General features: G+C 50.4%; 1 protein-coding gene across 6 annotated transcripts in view; it reads left to right on the forward strand.

Moving 5' to 3' along the window:
• PFKFB3 (6-phosphofructo-2-kinase/fructose-2,6-biphosphatase 3) overlaps positions 1-19654 on the forward strand; it is a 41944-nt gene that overhangs the window by 9988 nt on the left and 12302 nt on the right. For 2 of the 6 annotated variants that reach the window (XM_054822916.1, XM_054822941.1), the window contains exons 1-6: positions 10797-11455; positions 16550-16675; positions 17004-17100; positions 17594-17660; positions 17812-17886; positions 18194-18250. In XM_054822916.1, coding sequence (XP_054678891.1) covers positions 11377-11455; positions 16550-16675; positions 17004-17100; positions 17594-17660; positions 17812-17886; positions 18194-18250 — 501 coding nt within the window. In that variant the 5' untranslated portion in view covers positions 10797-11376. Of the gene's footprint in view, positions 1-10794; positions 11456-11686; positions 11858-16549; positions 16676-17003; positions 17101-17593; positions 17661-17811; positions 17887-18193; positions 18251-19654 lie in introns of those variants that run through there. The other 4 variants (XM_054822910.1, XM_054822952.1, XM_054822931.1 and 1 more) reach the window with 4 other exon arrangements.

The following is a 19654-nucleotide window of genomic DNA, read 5'->3' on the forward strand; positions in this document are numbered from 1 at the left end:
ATTTTTGGGGGAAAATTATGAAACTCAGAAACTAACCCAAGTCAAACACATTGGCACCGTAAACAGGAGCGCAATTTAATAAACCATTAAATGGTTTATGGCTGTTGCAACGGCAGCAATTTGGGCAAGCTCTTGGTGGAGGACATGTGGGTGGGAAGAGGTCTTTTTTTTGGGTATGGCTTTACCAGTCCAAATTTTGGAAACCCTATGGCTGCCTTTTCTGTCTTGGCTTTCCATGTCCTGCCACGCCATGCTTGCAGTGGTGGGGTTGGGTGGCCTTGGCGGCTAACGGCCTGGCTGCAAACAAGACAAGGCAATGTGGGATGAGGCTGGCGTGCGCCAGCGCTGAGTCTTAGTCACCCCGTTTCGTCGATGACTGACTCTGTCTGAATGCAAAAGGACCAGATTTTTGAGTAGCATCCAAAGGCAGCAGCGGTTTGAGGTGGTTGCGTGTGCTCCTGCACGTGTCCGAGGGAGTTGTGCTTGTCCGGGCATGGAGGGCTGGATTGGACCCTGCATGAGATGAGTTTTCAAGGTTATTTAGCTGGCCAGCTCTGGAATGAGCATCTGTGTTTAAGGCAGGACGGGGAGGGGACACACAATGCATCCATGCTCAGATCATGTCCTGCAGATATGGGGGACTGCAGGTATGTGACCCTCTGATCACCCTTGCCTTCAGCTCAAACCCATGATGGTGGGATCCCCGTTAGCCACAACTGCAGAAAGATCTTGCTTTTGCATAGCTGGCAGGTTTGGGAAGTGCTCTGGGCTCTGCCCATGCAAATCTCCGTGGCTCTCAGCACCCCGGTGGGTGCAGACTGCAGCTCCCGTTGGCTTAACGCACGGGTCGGGAGACACAAGCATCCGTCTGATCCACGAGGCATCACAAGCAGCTTCACCCAGCAGTGGGAACGAGGTGCCCATCATTTTGGTGCCTGGGACTATCCAAGCCCGGGTGATAAATGCACAACATGAAGCGAAGGAAGGTCGTGCCTTGAGCCCGAGCCCGGCTCTCTTTCTTTATTGGGAAGTTGGCAGGACAGCCTGCCTGGGAGTCGGGTGGCCGTCAGATCTCTTGTTGACTCAGGTCACTCTCTAGCAGTTGTTTTAATTCAGCCCGAGCGCTGGGTAAACAGCCAGGCTGGGAAATGTGAAACCCTCGCTCTGACCTTGCCATCACCACAGGCATCAGCCCCGGGAGGTGCAAGTGGAGATGCACGGACCCGCCGGCGTGGTGCAGAGAAGCACGTGGGCACGGTGGGGTGAACACGTGGGGTGAGCCTGTGTCTCCTGGAGTCATTTATTTGGCTTTTCAAGGAGTGAGAAGAAAAAAATGAACCCTACTTGGGAAACAGAGTTTGTGCTGTGATTCTCTGATGAGTGGCGTTGCCAGAAACTCTGAAGCAGATGCAATAAAAGTGGTTTTTTTTTTCCCCCTTCTCCATTGTACGCAGTGGGGACAACTCATGGTCAATGGCCAACGTCTGCTTCCATCTGTGCCATCCCCTCATGGCTCTGGCTCTCAGCTCAAGTGACAGCAGTTGTTCGGGGAGGAAGCTGGGGCAATCCCCAGTGCTATGAAGCACAGCATCTTCCCTCGTGATCCCTGCCAAACTGCCAGGTACCCAAATGCCGGTTTGCTATTCTATGTGAAACTCCAGGGCAGAAATTTAAACATTCAGCTGAATTTTCTCTCTTTTTTTTTTTTTTCCCCAAGAAGTTGTTAACAACTTGTCATTGCGAGTTGGAAAATGTAAATTCATTTCAGAAAATATGTTGGCAGCAAGCTCCCCATATTGTTTCAGCTTGTCCCAAAATTCCAGAGAAATTTCCCGTTAATCTTTTTCATGTCTGATTGGAAAATATCAGGGAAAGAAGAAACAAATTCAGTAGATATTTTTGGACAATTTTAGCATTTTTTTTTTCCCCAGCCAGGCCTCCATGGCATGCAAAAGATTAAATTAAATGCAGAAATTAAAAACATCTGCTAGGAATTAAACAAATGGAAATATTTGCCCTATAAGCAGAAAAAATTTAAGAAACCCCTGATAAGGAAAACTTCTGCATTCCAGCAATCTGTGTGATCTGATTCCAGTGATTTGGCACCAAAAATCGGTTAAGAGAGTCGTTAGGAAATCAGAGATCTGAAACACTAGCTGGGGGAGGCTTTGACTGTAGAGACCTCCAGAAAGAGGTATGGAAACTCCTGCAGCTGAAAAAAAAAACCCTAGAGATGTCTGCTGTGTGAGGGGCAGATCCTCAATCACCCTTTCATCTCTTGATCGTTTTTGTTGCTGGTGCAGAGAATTCAGAAATCTTTGATGGCTTTTTGGTTGGTTGATCCTTGGGCATTTTTCAAGGTAGTTGTGGACCTTTCTATTCTAAATTTCAACCTATTGACCATACGCTTTCCCTCTCAGTTGCCTTTCACAGACCTCCTAAAAGCAGTTCCTGCAGGTCTTAGGTTTAAAAGCACATGGTAACAGTCTGGAGAAGTGGGACACTTAGACCTCACCTCTTGATGCCTTATGGTTTCCATCAGTTGAATGGAGAGGTGAACCCTTAGGGAGGCTGATCCAGGGAACAGCTCAACCCGAGGAGTGGTGTTGGTCCCAAGAGTGGTTCTTCTTGGAGGGGGTTGAGGTGCATAGGACACTGTTGGGCAACCATCCCTTGCCATTGCCTATATTATCCCAGCCCTGCAAGGAAGCAGGGACAAGCGGGTTGTCCATATGGCAGACGTGCTCACAAGGGTGTGGGTGGAAAGATCTTCAGCACGTACGCGGTTTCGAAATGCATCTCTTCATCACAGCTTTATTCTTCCTCCCTACGTGGGACTTTGGATTGAACAAGGAATTGTGTTTTGGGTCACCTCGTGCTGGAGCGCACTGAGATGTGCGTCAGATGGCTTTGGACGTAGACAGCACTGATGTCTCCCTCCGTGCTCATAGGCTACAAACACCTCCATGACACATCCTGTCCTGGTTCACAATCAATATCCACAAGCAGGACAAGTGAATTACTCTGGGAGTGCCCATTTCTCTCCGTGGATGGTAGAAGCGGTTGAAGGTGACCAACGCTTTGTAGACACCCAAAATGACATAAATCCTTTCCAAATACTACCCGCAGCTTTGCTGTGGATGGAGGCAGACACAGCAGGAACGCTGCAGGGCTGCAACTCCTCCTCCCTGCTCAGCATCCCCCAGGGAACGTTTCCATCTGAGCCTCCCGGCCCTGTGCAGATCCCCCCAGGACGCTGCTTCATAGGACGGCATTTTATCACCCCTTGATCAAAAGCCCCTGTATCAGGAGCCAAACTGGTATTAGCAGGAGTTGACAGCAGGGATTAAAAAAAAAAAAAAATATCCTTTTTCCGAGGCTATGATTAATCCGGCGTATGCTGTTGCCTACAGCACCTCCTCCTTGATCAGCAGGAAGGCAAACCACTTTGTGTCGTAGCTTTTTGCATTACTTTGAAGAGATTCCCCAGCATCTCCCAGGTATCTGGCTTTGTGACATCATTGCCTACAACTCTTTAGAAGCCTCTTGGTCACCATGGCAATGCTGAGGTTGACACTGGCCTGGGCTTGTTACATCATAAGGTGAGTCAGCCCCGGAATGAAAGGCCACAGCCTTTGCCATTGTTTGATTTAATAACCTGCAATGATGAGATAACAATCCAGGCCCTTAATGAAAGGTGGCTGTTAATAAGACGTTAGGAAATAGTTCAATAGCAAAGTCCATGGGATAATGACAGGCTGTGATTTCCGGAGGGTGACCATCTTCCACCTTAAATGGGTTGAATAGACTTATCCATAGGGGGTTTCATATCCATCACTGGAGCCCTGCAGGCAGGAGACCTGGAGATCTGCATCCCAAATGCACCACTGGGCTAGGAATTAAGCTTTTCACGAACACCACCGACTTCAACCATCGGGCACCTCCATGGAAATGGCTCCTATAACAATCTGTGCTCAGAGAAGGGTTGGCATTTTAGCTCCTTCCCGCTGAACCTCCGCCTTGCCGCATCGCTTTCCAGCACAGATTAGGTCTGGATCAGGTGTGAGCACCTGGCTGTACTTCTGCTGATTTATCCAGAGAAGGCACTACGGTAACATATACCAGGTTTATGCTGGCAGCAGCAGGACGGGTAATATTTGATCTGGCAACTGGGACAGAGTAACCCTGTAAACACACTTTTCTTTTAAACCAGCAGGATTTTTGTGCTAGGTCGGTGCCTCGTAGCAGGTGGTTGTGGCATCTTGCTGAGGGATGAGGTAACCTAAAGTCAGGTTTAACGTATTGTGGATTTACACCCTAAATCAATCCCAGGACTTACCGTGGGGAATTTCACACCCTAAAATCCCAGGGCAAACGGGGAGGTGTTCCTTTGGTGTAACTAACCGTACCTGGGAGTAGGAGGCACAACCCAGTGTCAGGCTAATACGAATATTGGCTTCTTGGAGTCGCTGACAGCGCCAAACCCTGAATTTTGGCGCTCTGACTGATCCGCACCCTTCAACCCTTTCTGTTGGGACCAAGCCTAAAATTTGGTAGCCAGATTTCATTTCAAGGAGAACCAGTATTAGATTCCCGAGGCTGGAATATCCCCAACCTTTTGCCATCTAATTGCCCTCTAACCACTTTTAAAAACCTGTATTTGTCTCTGCAACCTATGGAGTCAATTATCTTTATGATTTAACCCATTTATGAGGTGAGTTTTGTTTTGTACTAGCCTTGTAAGGTCAGGAACTTTCACAGGACATTGCTCAATCCTCCTGGACCAATTTCTGAGCAGGCCTGCCAGCGTTGAGAAATGTCCCTGCTCCAATGGATGTTGCAGGTTCAGAACGTTATTTCCAACTTTATTTTTTTCTGAGAATTACATTCTCAAAATTACAGATGTAACCCCTGGGATTTTAAATAAGAATGTTGGTCCGGGAGGCTTCTTTGGGGTCATCAGTCCTGGGAAGCTCCTTTGGGGTCATCAAACCTGGCTACGGGACACCCATCTTACCCCTCCCCATCTCTGGCCTTCAGCTTTATTGCATCTTCCCAAGGACCCTCCAAGACCTGAGCGTGGTTGGGAGCACCCACTTCTCTCTGGAGATGATGGAGGGATCCTTGGATGACTTTGTGTCTGACTTGGGGAACTGAGGTTAATTCCAGACTCCCTTCCTTCCTTCCTTCCTTCCTTCCTTCCTTCCTTCCTTCCTTCCTTCCTTCCTTCCTTCCCCGTATTCATCACGGCCAGGCAATGCGTTTGCAGCTCTTCCGATTCCTTTCCTATCTACCTTTAACTCACTCGATTACAACCAAACTCCTCTAGTAAGGGCACAAATCCGCCAGCTCGAAAGAAACTAGGTTTGAACCCTCATCCTCCTGCTCGAAGGACTCCTAAATTAAAAGGAATTAAAAAAAAAAGTAAATTGATTTTAGCGAGGCTGACGGCATAGCACGACAGAGGGTTGACTTCAGGAAGGATTTACTGTCCCTGAAATAGTTTCTGCGTTGCACCGACTGCGATGGTGACAGCACGCAGAAGAGCTCAGAGCAGAGGGCTGAGCAAAAGCAACCAGTTTTCTGCACGGGCCATTGGTTGAATATGTCTGAAAAAGCACTTAAAAAAAGCTATAGGGAACCTCTTTTTTTGCCGGTGGATGGTGAAATTTTTTTTTTTTTTTTTTTTTTTTTAAACCGCCTGAATAGTACCCACTGTTGCAAGAGAGGTCATGTGCACAAAGAGCTGATTTTTGCTGCTTGTTGCTTGAGTGTTGGGAACAGTGTCCCTGTGAATTTCTGCAACCCCTTCATGGCTTTTCCTGCCTCTTGGCTGCCAGGAAAGGCAAGATCAGCTCCCGGCACGGTGTTTGACTGAGGCTGATACAGCGGAGCTGAGCAATGCCCTGTGCCTCTGCGGGGATTTCCCCCTCCCGAGCTCAGCGCTATTTTTCTCAACGTCAGAGACTGAACCCCTTTGAATTTTCCCCTTCTCTGCTTGCAGCTGTTTTTAAGAAAAGCTGCACCCGAAGGCGTGCGTTTGGCAGCCCCCAGTGCTTGCTCGGCTGGTATTTCAGTGCTCGGCTGTTGTTACCAACCAGCTGAATTTCTTACGGTCGGGGACGGATGACGTTTCCTGAGCACGTCAGGTCCAGTTACAGTATGCAATAGTCTCATAAACTGGACGGCTTGTCCCCGGCCGGGGGAATGGGTGTATTTCTCTGGTGTTTGGAGGATGGCTCAGGGGCAGCCCCGAGCACTCGATGTTCCCTGCCTTGCCCTGATCCTGCACCCTGGGCAAAGTTCAACCCTCCCAGTTGCAGAGCCGAGAGGTGCCATTCGGGAGCACTCCTCTGATTTCAGGGTAGGGGACCGCAAGTCCCGTGCTGAGCAGCATCCCGTAATCACTGCAGGAAACCCTGCCTTGAAATAATACCGTGAAGAAAACAATTTTGCCCAATTTCTGTTCCTCTTTGGTCAGCAGCGGGGTTGATGCTGCAGGTTGGATGCTGTTGAGGAGGAAAGGGAGCGTGTGATTGCAAGGGCAGGGGGGGGTGAAAGGCAAGAAATGAGGAAGGAAAAAACACAGGGTAACTATCTGGTTAAAAGGAGAGAGAAAAAGCTCTTTTCCATGGCAGAAACGCCCCGATGCGTTACGGGAGCTCATCTCGGTGCCCGCAGCAGCAGGATGAGGGAGAGGGTGAGATGAGAGAGGGAGTGGTGATATCCCGATGATACAGGTACAGTTCACACTTCACTCCTGGTTTATTCAGTCTTGTAATTGAAATATCTGTGAGATGTGAGGAGGAGGAAGGTGATTGAATCGTGCAGACATAAAGGACCATGAACTTCAGCTGCCTTTCCAAACCAAAACATATTTTATCAATTTTTGCAAAACCCCCTTCTCCATAAGCCTGACCCTCAGCAGCTTTTGCAAACTTCCAAGTCCCTGCAAAGAAAGTGCCGTCAGCAGCGAAAACAGCTCGGCATCCAGCAGGTGAGAGGAGGGGGCAACCACTTGGTTTCTTCCCTGACCTTTTTGAAAGCCCCCAATTCCTCTAGTACATCGAAGACAATTTTCTTGGCTTCTCCAGGATCCCACTGATTTTTTTCAGAAGTGCAAAGTTTAGCATTTTGTTTTTGGTTTTGGTTGTTTTGGTTTTTTTTTAAAATAAGTGTATAAATGCCCCTCGGTGAGCCCAGAGGAATAATTTTCTCTGTTGCAAGAGGATGTCGTTAATGCACGAACGGGAATTTGGGCAGCTGCTGCCTGACTTTTGCAACCTCCCTCCCAGGGTAGAGAGAACTATTTGTGCCCATGTCCCAGGCTGGTAAACCGAGGCCGTGCCGGAAATTGCTGCGGGTCAGCTCCTGTGCCTGCCGTTAACTGAGCACATGTATGGTTGCATCTATATGGGGATGGATGCACAGCTCCCAGCCACCGTCTCCCAGTTTTAACCATGCAAAGAGTTGCTGGGTGCAGGGTTGGACCGCACGACTCAGATCCCACCGGACATCACGCACGCTGCACACCGTCCCCTCCATGCCACATCCTCAGGAGATGCTCCGTGTTGCACTGAACGTAGGCATGAATGTGACTTGTTCTTTTCTTCCAAGTTTCCTTTAGAAGGGGGGGAAAAAAAAAGAAAAAGAAAAAAAGGGGAGGATGAATCATGGCTTAGTCAGCGTTGGGGCTCGCAGGAGCAATCGCTGCCATTGCCTGCATTTTGATGCTGGGGAAGGGTGCCAGGGGAGGCTGGCTGGTGGCCCCTTGGTACCGATAGGTTCTTCCAAAGGGGATGGGGAATTTAGTCAGAGACTGTGATTTTGGGCTTCATCCAGAGCCTAATTCCACCATTTGGGGCAGGTTGCTAGGTCAGTTCAGTGTTTGAGCGGCAGGGGAACAAAAGCGGGAATTGAGGGGTTTTGGCTTTCGTGTTTTGGAGAAGTCGGCAGCCTGTAAACCCCGTAAGAGACGGGTGTCCCATTCTTGCAGAAACGGGTTTTTTCACCCTTTTCCACAAGACTCCCCTCCTTTGCGCTGCCCTCCCCTCTCCCACCCCTCTGGACCTGCCACCTCCATCCCTCGGATATTCGAGGTCTTTTTGTTTTCTCTATCTACCACCACGACCTTGAGATTTCGAGCCCTGGCATTGCATTTATGCCCCTATCCCTTTGCATTTATTAAATTTCTGCAGGTTCCTGCGATGGGGTAGGTAAGGCAGCATCTCCAGCGAACACTGGGTGATTTATTCCTCCCTCTGCACCTTTCATCACCCAGCGAAGCAGAGGATGCGGGACAGCATCGCTGGCCATCCCGTGGCACGCCATGCCCATGGTGGTTCTCAGCAAGCCAATGCACCTCTTAGTAACAGCAGTTGGCCACATTGGTGAGTTGGTTTCTCGAAAAATCGCTGAGCTAAGCACCCCGTGGGCTCCTTTCACAGCAACTGTGAGCAACAACTTATTTACCGGTCCAGGCTGTATTTTTAGGGAGCTGTGCTTTTACACAGCACAACTCAAGAAGGGAAAAAAATAAATCCTCTCGGTGCACCTAGTGCTGTCCTGCACGCCACCCTCTCCCGGCAATGAAAGTGCCTTATAAATAGTAATGATGCTTCTTCCAGCTGACCTCGCTTCGAGCAGCTGGGTGCTCGTGCCTTTGAAAACCAGGCCATTTATTTAGGAGTTAAAGCTTTCCGCTCCAGTTATTTAGGAGTTTTTAAGCCAAGAATTACTAGGTGGATCTAATTTGAAGTGACTGTGATTTTAATTCAGGCGGGGTTTCGCTTTCGGGCTACTTTCAATATTGTGGGGGTGGTGATTTTCAAAGCGAAGAGCTGCGGGGAGCAGGGCTGAGCTGCTGGAGGAAGGGGGATGCCCAAACTCCTCGGTCCTGCAACATCACGTCAATTTTCTTCCTTCTTCTGACTCATGTTTTAGCCAGGAATCAAATTTTCATTGCCCTCCATGGGAAAAGGTCCAGGATTTTGGAAAAAAACCTCCTGCCTTTTCCTCAGGATGGATTTTGTGCATGGTGGTCCAGCGAGCACCATTGTGTCTGACCACCATCCCCACCCTCACCATCCTGAGCACTCACTGCTCTCACCCATCATCCTTCCCACATCCCAAATCTCCAGCTCTTTTCCAACTCCCTCATAGCGAACTTTTTTTTTTTCCCCCCGTGAATATCTTTTTCCTGCGTAGGAGAGGGAAGGATTGTGCATTTTTTACTCCATCCATCTTGGCTCCATATAAGGAGATAGCCAAAAATATATTCTTTCTAGATCCGTTATAAAAATATAAGCCTTTGCTTCCAGAGAAGGAAAATGCCCTATAAAAAGGCTATTGAACACTTTAAGTATCTGAGATGCTACGTATCGAGCCTTAAATTTAAAAGCAAAATTTGCTTCATTAAACCTACCAAAGCAGATGCTCCCACCATGGCTCTTCCACGTTTCCCCACCCAGCACCCTGCCAAAGGGACCCCCTCCCTACCCCATGCCAAGCGGGATCCACCCCATTGGTGGGGCTGCGGTGTCGGGGTGTGAGCATCTGCATGCTTGGGGCTTCGGCACCTCCAAAGGAGTTTTCTGGGTGGCCCCTGGATGGTGTCCCCAACCCCTCTGTGCTGCAAATATCGACTGCTTCGGGTTGTGGTTATCGCTCTGCTGCTGTTCACAGCCTAATTTAAGGTGGAAAGGTCACCTGCAGGAACCCGGCCACTGGCTTAAGAATAATAAATTAATTAAATAATGAAATCGATAAAATAATGAAAAGAATAAAATTAATAAAAAATAGGAATACGAATTAAAAGAATCAAATAATGGGATCGTGCCCATCTGAGAGCGAAGCTTCCCGGGGAGCATCCCCAGAGCTGCCGCCGCTTCACCCCCCCCCCCTCCCCGAGAGCCGCTTTTTGCGGGGACACCCCCCCCCACACACACACCCCCCCACACACAGCGGGGGGGTCTGAACCGCCGCCCAGGCGCCCGCCCGGGCGTTTTGCGCGTCCGCGGAGCGGGGCGGAGCGGTGGCGGTCGCCGGGGGCGGAGGCGGAGCCGCCGCCGCAGCCAGGGCATCCCCGCCGGGGGAGGCGGCCCGCCCCAGCCCGGCACAGCCATGTGCGACGTGAGCGACGTGCCGAAGCGCAGACCCCGGCCCTCCACCGCCCCCCGCCGCCCCCCCGCCCCCCCCCGGCCCGGGGACAGCCGCTGCGAGTGCCCCCCTACAGCGGAGGGGGCGAGGGGAGCGCTTGCAGATCCCCCGTGCCATTGCAGTGTAGTGAATTTTTAGGGTTATTTTATTTTAATGTATTTTTTATGTTTGGCTTTTTGTTTTCATTTTTTGTCTTGTTTTTATTTTACTTATTTGATTTTTTCATGTTTTTATTATTTTATTATTTTTATTTCATTATTTTGATTTTATCCTTTTATGAATTTATTTTTTTTCTATTTTACTTTTCTATATTTTCATTTTTTATTCTATTTTCTTTATTTTTAGCGTCCTGCACACACACACTCCCCCCCCCCCCAGGCACAACGCCGAAGGCACGGTGAGGGCCGGTTCTCCCCAGCAGAACAAAGACTCCCCGGGCGCAGCGGCGCCTCCTTTGTCCCCGCTGCAGTGCGGGGGGCCGGCGGCAGGCGGCAGCGCGGGCCGAGCCCCGCCGAGCCGCACCCCCCTCCCCCTTCCTCCTCCTCCTCCGCGGCGCGTAGCGGCCGTCCCCCCCCCGCCGCCTCCCCCGCCCCGGAGGGCGGGAGCCGCCGGGCGCCGGCCGGCCTGTCGGGCTAGAAATAGGCGGCCGCCGCCGCTGTCGCCTCATCGCGAGCGGAGCGACAGCAGCGAGAGCACTGAGAGCAGCGAGAGCAGCAGCAGCAGCAGCAGCAGCGCCGCTTCCCTGCAGCAGCCAGGAGCCAGGCAGGGCCAGCCCTTTCCCGGTTGCCTCGCCTTGAGATTTTCCTCCTTTTTGTTTTTAATTTTTTTTTTTCAAAATAAAAGGGAATATTTTTTTAATTTTTTTTTTTTTTTTGCATCCAGATTTCTAGCAAAATTTAGCGGCAGAGCTCGCTCTCGCTCCCTCCAAGCACGCAGCGGCGGTATTTGTGCCGTTCCTGCCGGCTTTGTGCCCTGAAGCCCCGTCCCTCCTCTTCCTCCTCCTCCCCCTCCGCCGTATAGCCTTAACGCGACTCCGAGAAGCACCCGAAAGCGCCGCAGCCGCTTGTTCAAACCACCCCCAAAGCGACGACTGCAACGAAAAGCCTTTTTTTTTTATCATATTTTCCCCCCCCCCTTTTATTTTTTTCCCCCCTCCTCCCTCTCCCCCGCAAACACACCAAGGTGGACGCGGAGCGCAAAAAGACCTTTGTTTTAAAAATGCCCATGGAGCTGACGCAAAGCCGCATCCAGAAGATTTGGCTTCCCAATGACAACCGCCCGGCTCTGCCCCGCCGCTGTGAGTACGGGCACCGCAGCATCCCCGCGGGATGGGGTGGGGTGGGGTGGGAAGCAAGCTCCCCCCCCCGCTGCGCACCCCGAGGGGGCTCTTTGCAACGCCCTATTCCCCCCTCCCCGCCCCGTTCCCCTGCAGCATCCCGCCCCCCTCTTTTCCTCCTCCAGCATCATCCCGCTGTCCGCATCCCACCCGCGGCCATCCCGTGACTCACTTCCAGCCCTGGGAGCTGGAGGAAGGTGCAACCATCACATGGCAGCTCCCCGGCCCCGCGGAGCGGAGGATGCGGAGAGGCGCTGAGACACGCGTGTCCCAATTTCCACCCATCCACCCCCCTCCCGCCTCCAGCCCTGGGATTAAAAGGGAAGGGAGCAGGTTGCTAACCTCGGCACCTGGGGATTTCGGGTAGGATTTCCAGGTTGTCTGGCACCTTGCTCTGAGATTTATTAATTTTTTTTTTTTTTGGGGGGGGAGGCAGGATTAGGCCAACGGATTTGGGGAAAAAAAAAAATCACTAACCGTTTGCATTTTATCACTTTACCCTGTGCTGTGTTTGGGATGAGATAGGAGGCAGGTGGAGGGGAGGGCAAAAATGAATGCTGAAACTTCTGCAGTGGTTTTCCCTTCTTTTCAAAGCTCAGAAAGCATCTTAAGTGTTTAAAGCCAAACTCTGCGCTTAAAAAAAAAAAAGCAAACACTTGGGTCATCCCGGTGTTACTATAAAACAAATCATGAATCATAATACAATACTAAAGCTCAAGAGGCAGCTCTTTTAACTCGCCCAACAGCTAAACTGACAACCTGCCAGTTGTGCAACTCCGCGTAACTCTAAATAAGCGTCGCAGGAATCCGCAGATCCGGGGCTGCGGAGGGCCAGGACGGAGGAGGTGGCACTTTGCAGCCTGGCGAAGGATGGAAGTGGCTTGGGCAGTTGGGTGAATCAGTCTTTCCAATGCTTTTCTTGAGCAGGCGTTTTTTAAAGTCGCTTCGGACATTTATTTCCCTTGGCCGGAAAGTTCCCCCTTTTAAATAATAATAATAAAAAAATAATCCTATGAGTTTACCACACGTCGTTGCCCCATGGCTGTGGGTCAGGCACGCAGTAAGGGACGGCTGAGCCCTAGAGCAGATGTTTGCACATGCAGGCTGTGCTTGGCAAGGGCAGCTCTGCACCAGAAGCTGCTGAGGAAATGGCTTTCAGCAACAGGCTGAACATCTGGGTTGCCACGGGGCTTTGCTTTTAGCGGGGTAAAAAATGTCTCCTGGCTTAATGCTTTGCAGATGTACCTGTTTAATTTGATTTTTCTCAAGGACTGACACCTTTGAAAGAAATCCCTCGTGTACGTGGAGCCGCCCTGTGTTTTTTGCCGCTTTATTCACCTGGTTTCTCAGAGGAGAGAATTTCCCCTTGGCAGAGGAGAAACCTAACATACTTTAATATATTAAGGCACCAAGGGGCTCGTTAATACCATAATGTGGCTTCTAATTATTTTCTCTCGGGGTGGGAGCAAACCACGCTGGGCACTGTTCACTGTGCTCTATGTGAAGAGCATTATTCGGCTTAATTTATTTTTTTTAACTCCAAAGTGGCTATTTTGAACTCGAGGTGCTATTAATTCCTCGGCAGCAACAAAGAGCAGCAACAAAGCCGGGTGGGAATGGAGGTACAAGGGAGACACGAGGCCGATCTGGTCCGCAGAGGGGAGGAGGGAATGGGAGCATCCTCGGAAAGCTCCCGCCTGGCTGTTCCCTGCGCGTGAAATAATTAGTCCGATTGTCCGCTTCCTCATCAATGGGAGGCTGGAATGGATGCGAAGTGATGCCTTCATCTGGCCTTTTGACGGCGATCCATTAAATTGCTGTCAAGCTGCACGTCTCTCACGTAGGGGCTGGGAAAGTCAAGTCGTCGCAGGCGGCTGGATGGGCAGAGCCAGGCGAGGGGAGGAGGCTCGGGTGGGGGATGCTGGAGGAGGAAAGGGGCTGCTGCTGCCTTTCTCTCTCCCACCGCTCCGGCTCGGCGGACGAGGGCACGTGAAAATACGTCGGTGACGTGCACGCAAAACCACAGCTCGCACGTCGGTAGGGTGATATCGGTTACACACACGCGTGTTTGTGCGATACGCGGTGCAGAAAGGCGTTCGTGGTGCATCCGTGAAGGTGTCAGGGAATTGCAATGGGAAGAAGCTGGAAAAGGGGAATGTAAGGCTAACGTAGAACATGTGGCGTGGGCTTGCGGGAGCGGGAAGCGCGTGGGAACGCTTCTTCAGAGGAGACAGTAAAAATGCCTGAGGTGGGGAGGTGGCTATTTTATCTAACCTTTTATAGAAGCAAATTTCCTTCCCTTTTTTTTTTCTTCCTTCCACTCCGGTGAAGCATGAGAGCGCATCCGCGCTGACTTTCTAGCAGACAGAAGGCACAAGTGACACAAGCTGCTTCTAAATATCCTGATTGAGCCTTTCAAAAGTCATCCCTGACCTTGACTTACCTGGATAGATGCTGATAACGAGTAATGAATATGCATTGCAATCCCTGATAGCTTTCCAGCAGCGGTGAAAAGAAGTGATGAATTAGGTCTTTGTGAAGCACCGGGGAGCAAAACACTGGGTTTTGTTTCATCCCCGATGCAAAGTTTCCTGGAGGCTTTTGTGATTTAGCTTGGTTTGGGCTCAGGTTCCTGACAAACAGTTGCAGGCTTGATGCCCTGATGTTTTGGGAAGTGCTTCTCAGGTGCCTAAACAGATGCTTTTTCAGGGTCCAAGGGGAACCTCGAGCTTTCCTTTGGCGGCAAACTGAATTGGGGAGAGATTCCTCAAATACAGGTGTTTTAACTCCTGCAGCACTCTTTGGAGGTGGCATGTTTGTGCCAGTTCTGGGGCTGTCTGGAGCCAAAGGGACAGTGAACAGTACCCAGCACTGTCCCTGTCCTCTCGAGTGCTATTATTTTAATGGGCCCAAATCCTCTTGGCTCTGCTCTTTGAGATCCTTTGTCCGCTGGCAGGTAGGGAAAGGAGGAGTTTCTCTACTCAGGTGTTATTGCTTCCCTCCTTCCCTTTATTTAGTATGTGGTTGGGTTTTGTGCAAAAAAAAGGCTTGCACCCACATGGATTGGTTGAGGATGTGAGACTGTTAGAGAGGAAAAAAATATTTTTCTGGATACGTTGCACAGCTCCCAAACCCCAGCGTGCAAAATCAGCACTTGCTGCTGAAATTAATGGGAACTGGCCCGGGCTTTTGAAAAGTGCCAAAGGGAGCAAGCGTGAGGGCAGCTCCAGCCTGAGGAATGTGGATTTTTTTTTTTTAAATCTCTTTTAGATAGTTTTCTCATCTCTTATCTGCTGAGTTTGCTATGGTGAGACAGCCGGGCAGATGATGGGTGGCTCTTCTCTGCCCTTCTGGGCACCAGCGCTGTAACTCTTCCTCGTGGCCTTAATTCAGTCTCTTTAGCTGTTGGATTTTTTTTTTTTTTTATTAGCAGGGGAAGGAAATGGCACATGCTTTGCATGCTTTCTGGATACCTTCCCATTTGTACGTCCTTCCCAAATTTCTGCTGAGAAAAATCTACCCTAACCCACCACCCTGTCTGCATCCCCGGGGAGCCCCTTACAACCCCAAATTGCTCTGCCGCCATCCCCTGGTCCCACCTGCGGGCAGCTGGGATGGGCAGGCAGAGCTCTCCGCCCAGACCATAATTAAGCTGCATTTTTATGGCTCTGCCACCAGCCACTCACTCCCTGCATTCCTTTCCTGTGAGGTCTGTGGCCTCACCGGGCTGATTGAAGGGTGGGTGAGAAATCCCCCGGAGGGTCGGAGGGCTCTTGGCTTGTCATGCTGGGGGCTGGCTAATCCAAATTCCATTAGGCATCGTTAAGATCTTCCTTTCCCCGTATTTAAAGTGCTTGGCTTTGTGCCTCAGCCTTTCCCGTGTGCAGCACCATGTGAGAAGCAATTTCGCAGGGCAAACCCTGGAGAGGAGCGGGGGTGAGACATGGGAGAGGGACGCTGCCACATTACGTGGTCCATGGGGCATGTGGTCCAGATGCATCCCGTGGCGCTGGGGCTGGGCTGTGGAGGACTAAAAAAAAAATCCCAAACTGCATTCCCAGTCCTATAACCTCAGCAATTTCCTCCAAATTGAACCAGGAATTTACTTTCTAAAGGACTAACGGGGGAAAAAGCGATTCACCTGGGCAACCCGGCAGCTGATTTGTCTGCATTTTGGCTATGACATTCAGGTGAATTGGAGAGGAGTCACTAAGTGATGCCTCTGGATTTGTTTCCAGCTGTTTGACATGGACCCTCTTGACAACAATAAAAAAACCCAGCTTAAAACAGGTTTATGAGGAAAAAGGGATAAGTCGGTCATATATCTGCTTTTAAATGCCGGGTGTTCACGTGTATCAGCGAAAAAGTTAGCAGAAGTTTTTGGAAGGTGCTCTCTGTGGGTGTAGATCTCGGTGCAGACCTGGTATTTCAGCACAGCAGCCACATCTGAAGTGCACTGCTGTGAGGACTGGACCAAAGTCCTTGGTCATCCTCTAGGTCTTCACAGGATTGACCAAACCACAGGAATAGGGGTTTGTGTTTGCCTTGATTTTTTTTTTCTTTGCAAATGGGGAAACTGAGGCACAGAGGTCCTACAGGGAGCCTGGGGCAGCTGCTGGTTCCTTGTCCACTTCGCAGCCATCAGGATGTTCTCCTCTTGCTGTGGCTGTCAAGCTGTGACTCCTGTCGCCTGTTTGGGTGGCACCAGGGTCAATTTGGGTCAGCATGGCTTAGCTGGGGCTCACCTGTGGGCAGCTGTGGAGCTGTCCACCATGCCTCCTGTTCTGACATGTGCTCGTTCAGCAGATCCCATTGCAAAAATGAGTCAGTGGATTTGCCTGATCAAGGTTTTGGTTGTCCAGGCTCATTGGAGGGAAGTGCAGGGGAGATGCCACAGAGATGGTGGTGCACGAGGAGCAGAGGTGTTGGGTTTCCTCCAGCTGCTGAAGGACTTGGGGGAAGGTTGGGTCAAGAGCAAGTGCTTTGTAGGGTTGCTACAAGATGAGCTGGGGGATTAACAGCTGCTCATGCTGTGTTTTCTTCTCCTCCTTGTAGCCTGTGGGCCGCAGCTTGCCAATTCCCCCACCGTGATAGTGATGGTTGGCCTCCCAGCCCGTGGGAAGACCTACATCTCCAAGAAGCTGACTCGCTACCTCAACTGGATTGGTGTCCCAACAAAAGGTGAGGCTTTCACTGGCTGCCTGGGGAAAGCATGGGGTCTGGGGTCCTCAGGAGTTGCTCTAGGAGCTCAGTGCCTTGGGGGGGTGGGAGGTAGTGGGGGATCTTTCCAAGATCCCATGTGCCAAATATTCACATCCTCCTGTGGCTTCTGCTGCAGCCCAGGTTCTCCTTCACTTTGAAGACCAAGGGATGTCCCTGAGCCTTTTGCTCCAAGGATGTCGTAGCTTGGCCCATTGCTAGAAAGCATTGTCTGTAGGAGCTGCACAGCTGAGTCAAGCTGTGCTGATGCCCGCTCCTGGTTTTGATGGTCTTTGCCTTTCCCACACAGTTTTCAACGTGGGGGAATATCGCCGTGAGGCGGTGAAGCATTATAGCTCCTATGACTTCTTCCGCCCCGACAACGAGGAGGCCATGAAAGTCAGGAGGTAAGTGTGGGCACCGCATCTGTGCTCATACCCAGGTCTCAAATGGGTGGTGGAGCCTATGGCTGCCAGTGGAGTTGCCCAGCTTGTTTTGGGGGGGTGATGGACAGAAAATCTGGGCTCTAACTTGAGGTTTCCCTACCTGGCTAAGGAGGGCCTGACTTGGGTGCCAAGAGCTAAAACTGAAGTTGTCAGGGTTTGGTAGCTTCAGGGTCACCAACGCATCACCTTCAGGCTCAGTGATGTAGGGTATGAGGTTTGCCATGAGGTTTGGCCTTTGCTTCTTCATCTACCATTGCCTCTGCCATGAAGACCAGCGTACTGCTTAGCACGCGTGGCTCTTGTATTTTTGGCAGACTGAAGGTATCTTTCCTAAATGTCCATGGGAAAACGGATGAGGTGGCAAGGAGGAGCTGCAAAGCCTGTCCTCCTTTGCGGGGCTGCTGCACACATCTCTGAGGACATCGGGACCATGCGTCTCTCACCTCTTTTGCAGGCAATGTGCCCTGGCCGCCTTGAGGGATGTCAAGCTGTATCTGACGGAGGAGGCTGGCCAGATTGCGGTAAGCTCAGAGATGTGATCCATGGGGTTTGGCAGCAGTCCTGGTCCCGAACAGCGATGCTTGCAGGAAAAGGGACCACTTGCTCACAGCATCGCTGGCCCCGCTCTCACGAGGAAGCTCTTGGTGCTAATCAAAATCTTTGCTTTTAAAGGTTTTTGATGCCACAAATACCACGCGGGAGAGGAGAGGGATGATCCTAAACTTTGCCAAAGAAAATGGGTTCAAGGTTGGTACCATTGGGCTGCTGCTCGTGTTGCATAGTCCACATCAGTGTATTGTTGGTGTATCTTCTTTCACTAACATGTTAACCTCATGATGCTCCTGTGTAAGGGAGAGTCACTGATGGGTTTGTTTAAAACTATGAATCTCCTCCGTCATTCCCAATCCCGAGCCCCAGAGAAGGAAAGGATGGGAGTGGGGCAGAGGGAGAGCTCTCCTGTCAAGGAGGGAGGAGGTTGGGTTGAGCAAGGAGGTGGCTGAATGCTACAAACCTTATTGCTGGCCTTCAGGTGAACTTTGTTTTTGCTTTGCAGGTGTTCTTCATTGAATCTGTCTGCAATGATCCCACGGTAGTTGCCACCAATGTTATGGTAAGTGTGGAAATGTCTTGCTTTTGTTTTCCCTCATGTAGGATTTTTCACCTGCAACTGGCTGGTTTCTTATCAGAACATCTTGCCAGAGCTGATTGAGGATTAGGAGGTTTTTATCTTTTTATGATGTATTTGTCCTGGGATGAGAAAGGAGCTTTTATCTCCCAGGACCCAGGGCCACCTGGAAGTAATGAAAATAAAAGTAGTTGTAGCCTTTCCCAGCTCCTTCTATGCTCTCTGCTTATCTGTTGATCTGTAACTTGATATTAAGGACAGAAAGCATTCAGGATGCTTTGGTGATCCCCCCAAAGTCCCACTTTTTGGAAGCGATGGATGTGGTTAGGGGTTTAAATCCCATCGGAGAGCAGTCAGGCTTGGTGTCTTCAGCCACATGCAGCTTCCCAAAATCTACTGGGGTTTGCTTTGAGAAGAACAGAAGCTCACCTTAGAGGTTTCTTGCCACCAGCTGCAGTCTTGGCTGGGATAGCAGCATAAAACATTGCTTTTCAACTCCTTTGAGGGCTGCTGGATCTTTGATTTCCCACCAGCAGAAGAGCTCCTTTGCCTGTTAGGCTTGGCTAGGGCAGGGAGATGTTAATTGGTCTACCTAGGCATGATTAACTTGAATGAAAGTGTCCTTTCCTCCACTCGGCTTTGCTCCAGCCTCATCTCCAGTTCTACATCTGAACTTTGCTATTTTATGGTGTCTGGGAATTTGTCACAGGATACCCAAAGTCTGTGAGACGGGTTTTGTTCTGCCCCCAGGATGGGCTCTACAAAGGGTGCTGCGGAGGGGGCTCTGCTCCTGCTGAGAGCTGGTGTCCCATGGCCAGCGATCAGGTTTTTTTGGGGTTGCACGTGTTGCTCGGTTGCATTATGCTGTTCATTTCAGGATTGCTTGTGAAGTTACTAATGTGTAACGGTGCTGCTCAACTCCAAATCTTCAGGAAAAATGGCCTGTTAGAGTTGTTCAGGCAGAACTTAGTCCGTGAGAGCTCTAGATATTCATGTTGCCCATTTCTAGCATCTTTCAGCCCCGTAGCTTGTAGCAAATAATCCACAGAAAGGGATTGAATGTCGTTATCCTGCTGCCTCTGGTCGGGGACAGACAGGTTAGGAGCTTTATTCACTCAAAAGGTCTGGGATCAGCATCTTGCCTAAGCTCATGAACTTTCCATTCTCAGCTTGAATTGTTTAAACCTGATGCTTTTCTTTAGCCATAAGAAAGCTCAGTTTTCCCACTGCGTTGGGTGGTGAGGTGCTACCCCAACTCTTGGGAGAATGGGAGTGGACTGATGTGCATCTATACTGCTCATGCTATGGTTTATACCAGATTTTCTCACCTTGTGCTTAGTTTTGGGTCTAGTTTGCTTCTTTTGTGTCCTGCGATAATTGACTATAAAG

The sequence above is a fragment of the Grus americana genome, chromosome 1 (assembly GCF_028858705.1).
Source record: "Grus americana isolate bGruAme1 chromosome 1, bGruAme1.mat, whole genome shotgun sequence".
Taxonomy (NCBI): domain Eukaryota; kingdom Metazoa; phylum Chordata; class Aves; order Gruiformes; family Gruidae; genus Grus; species Grus americana.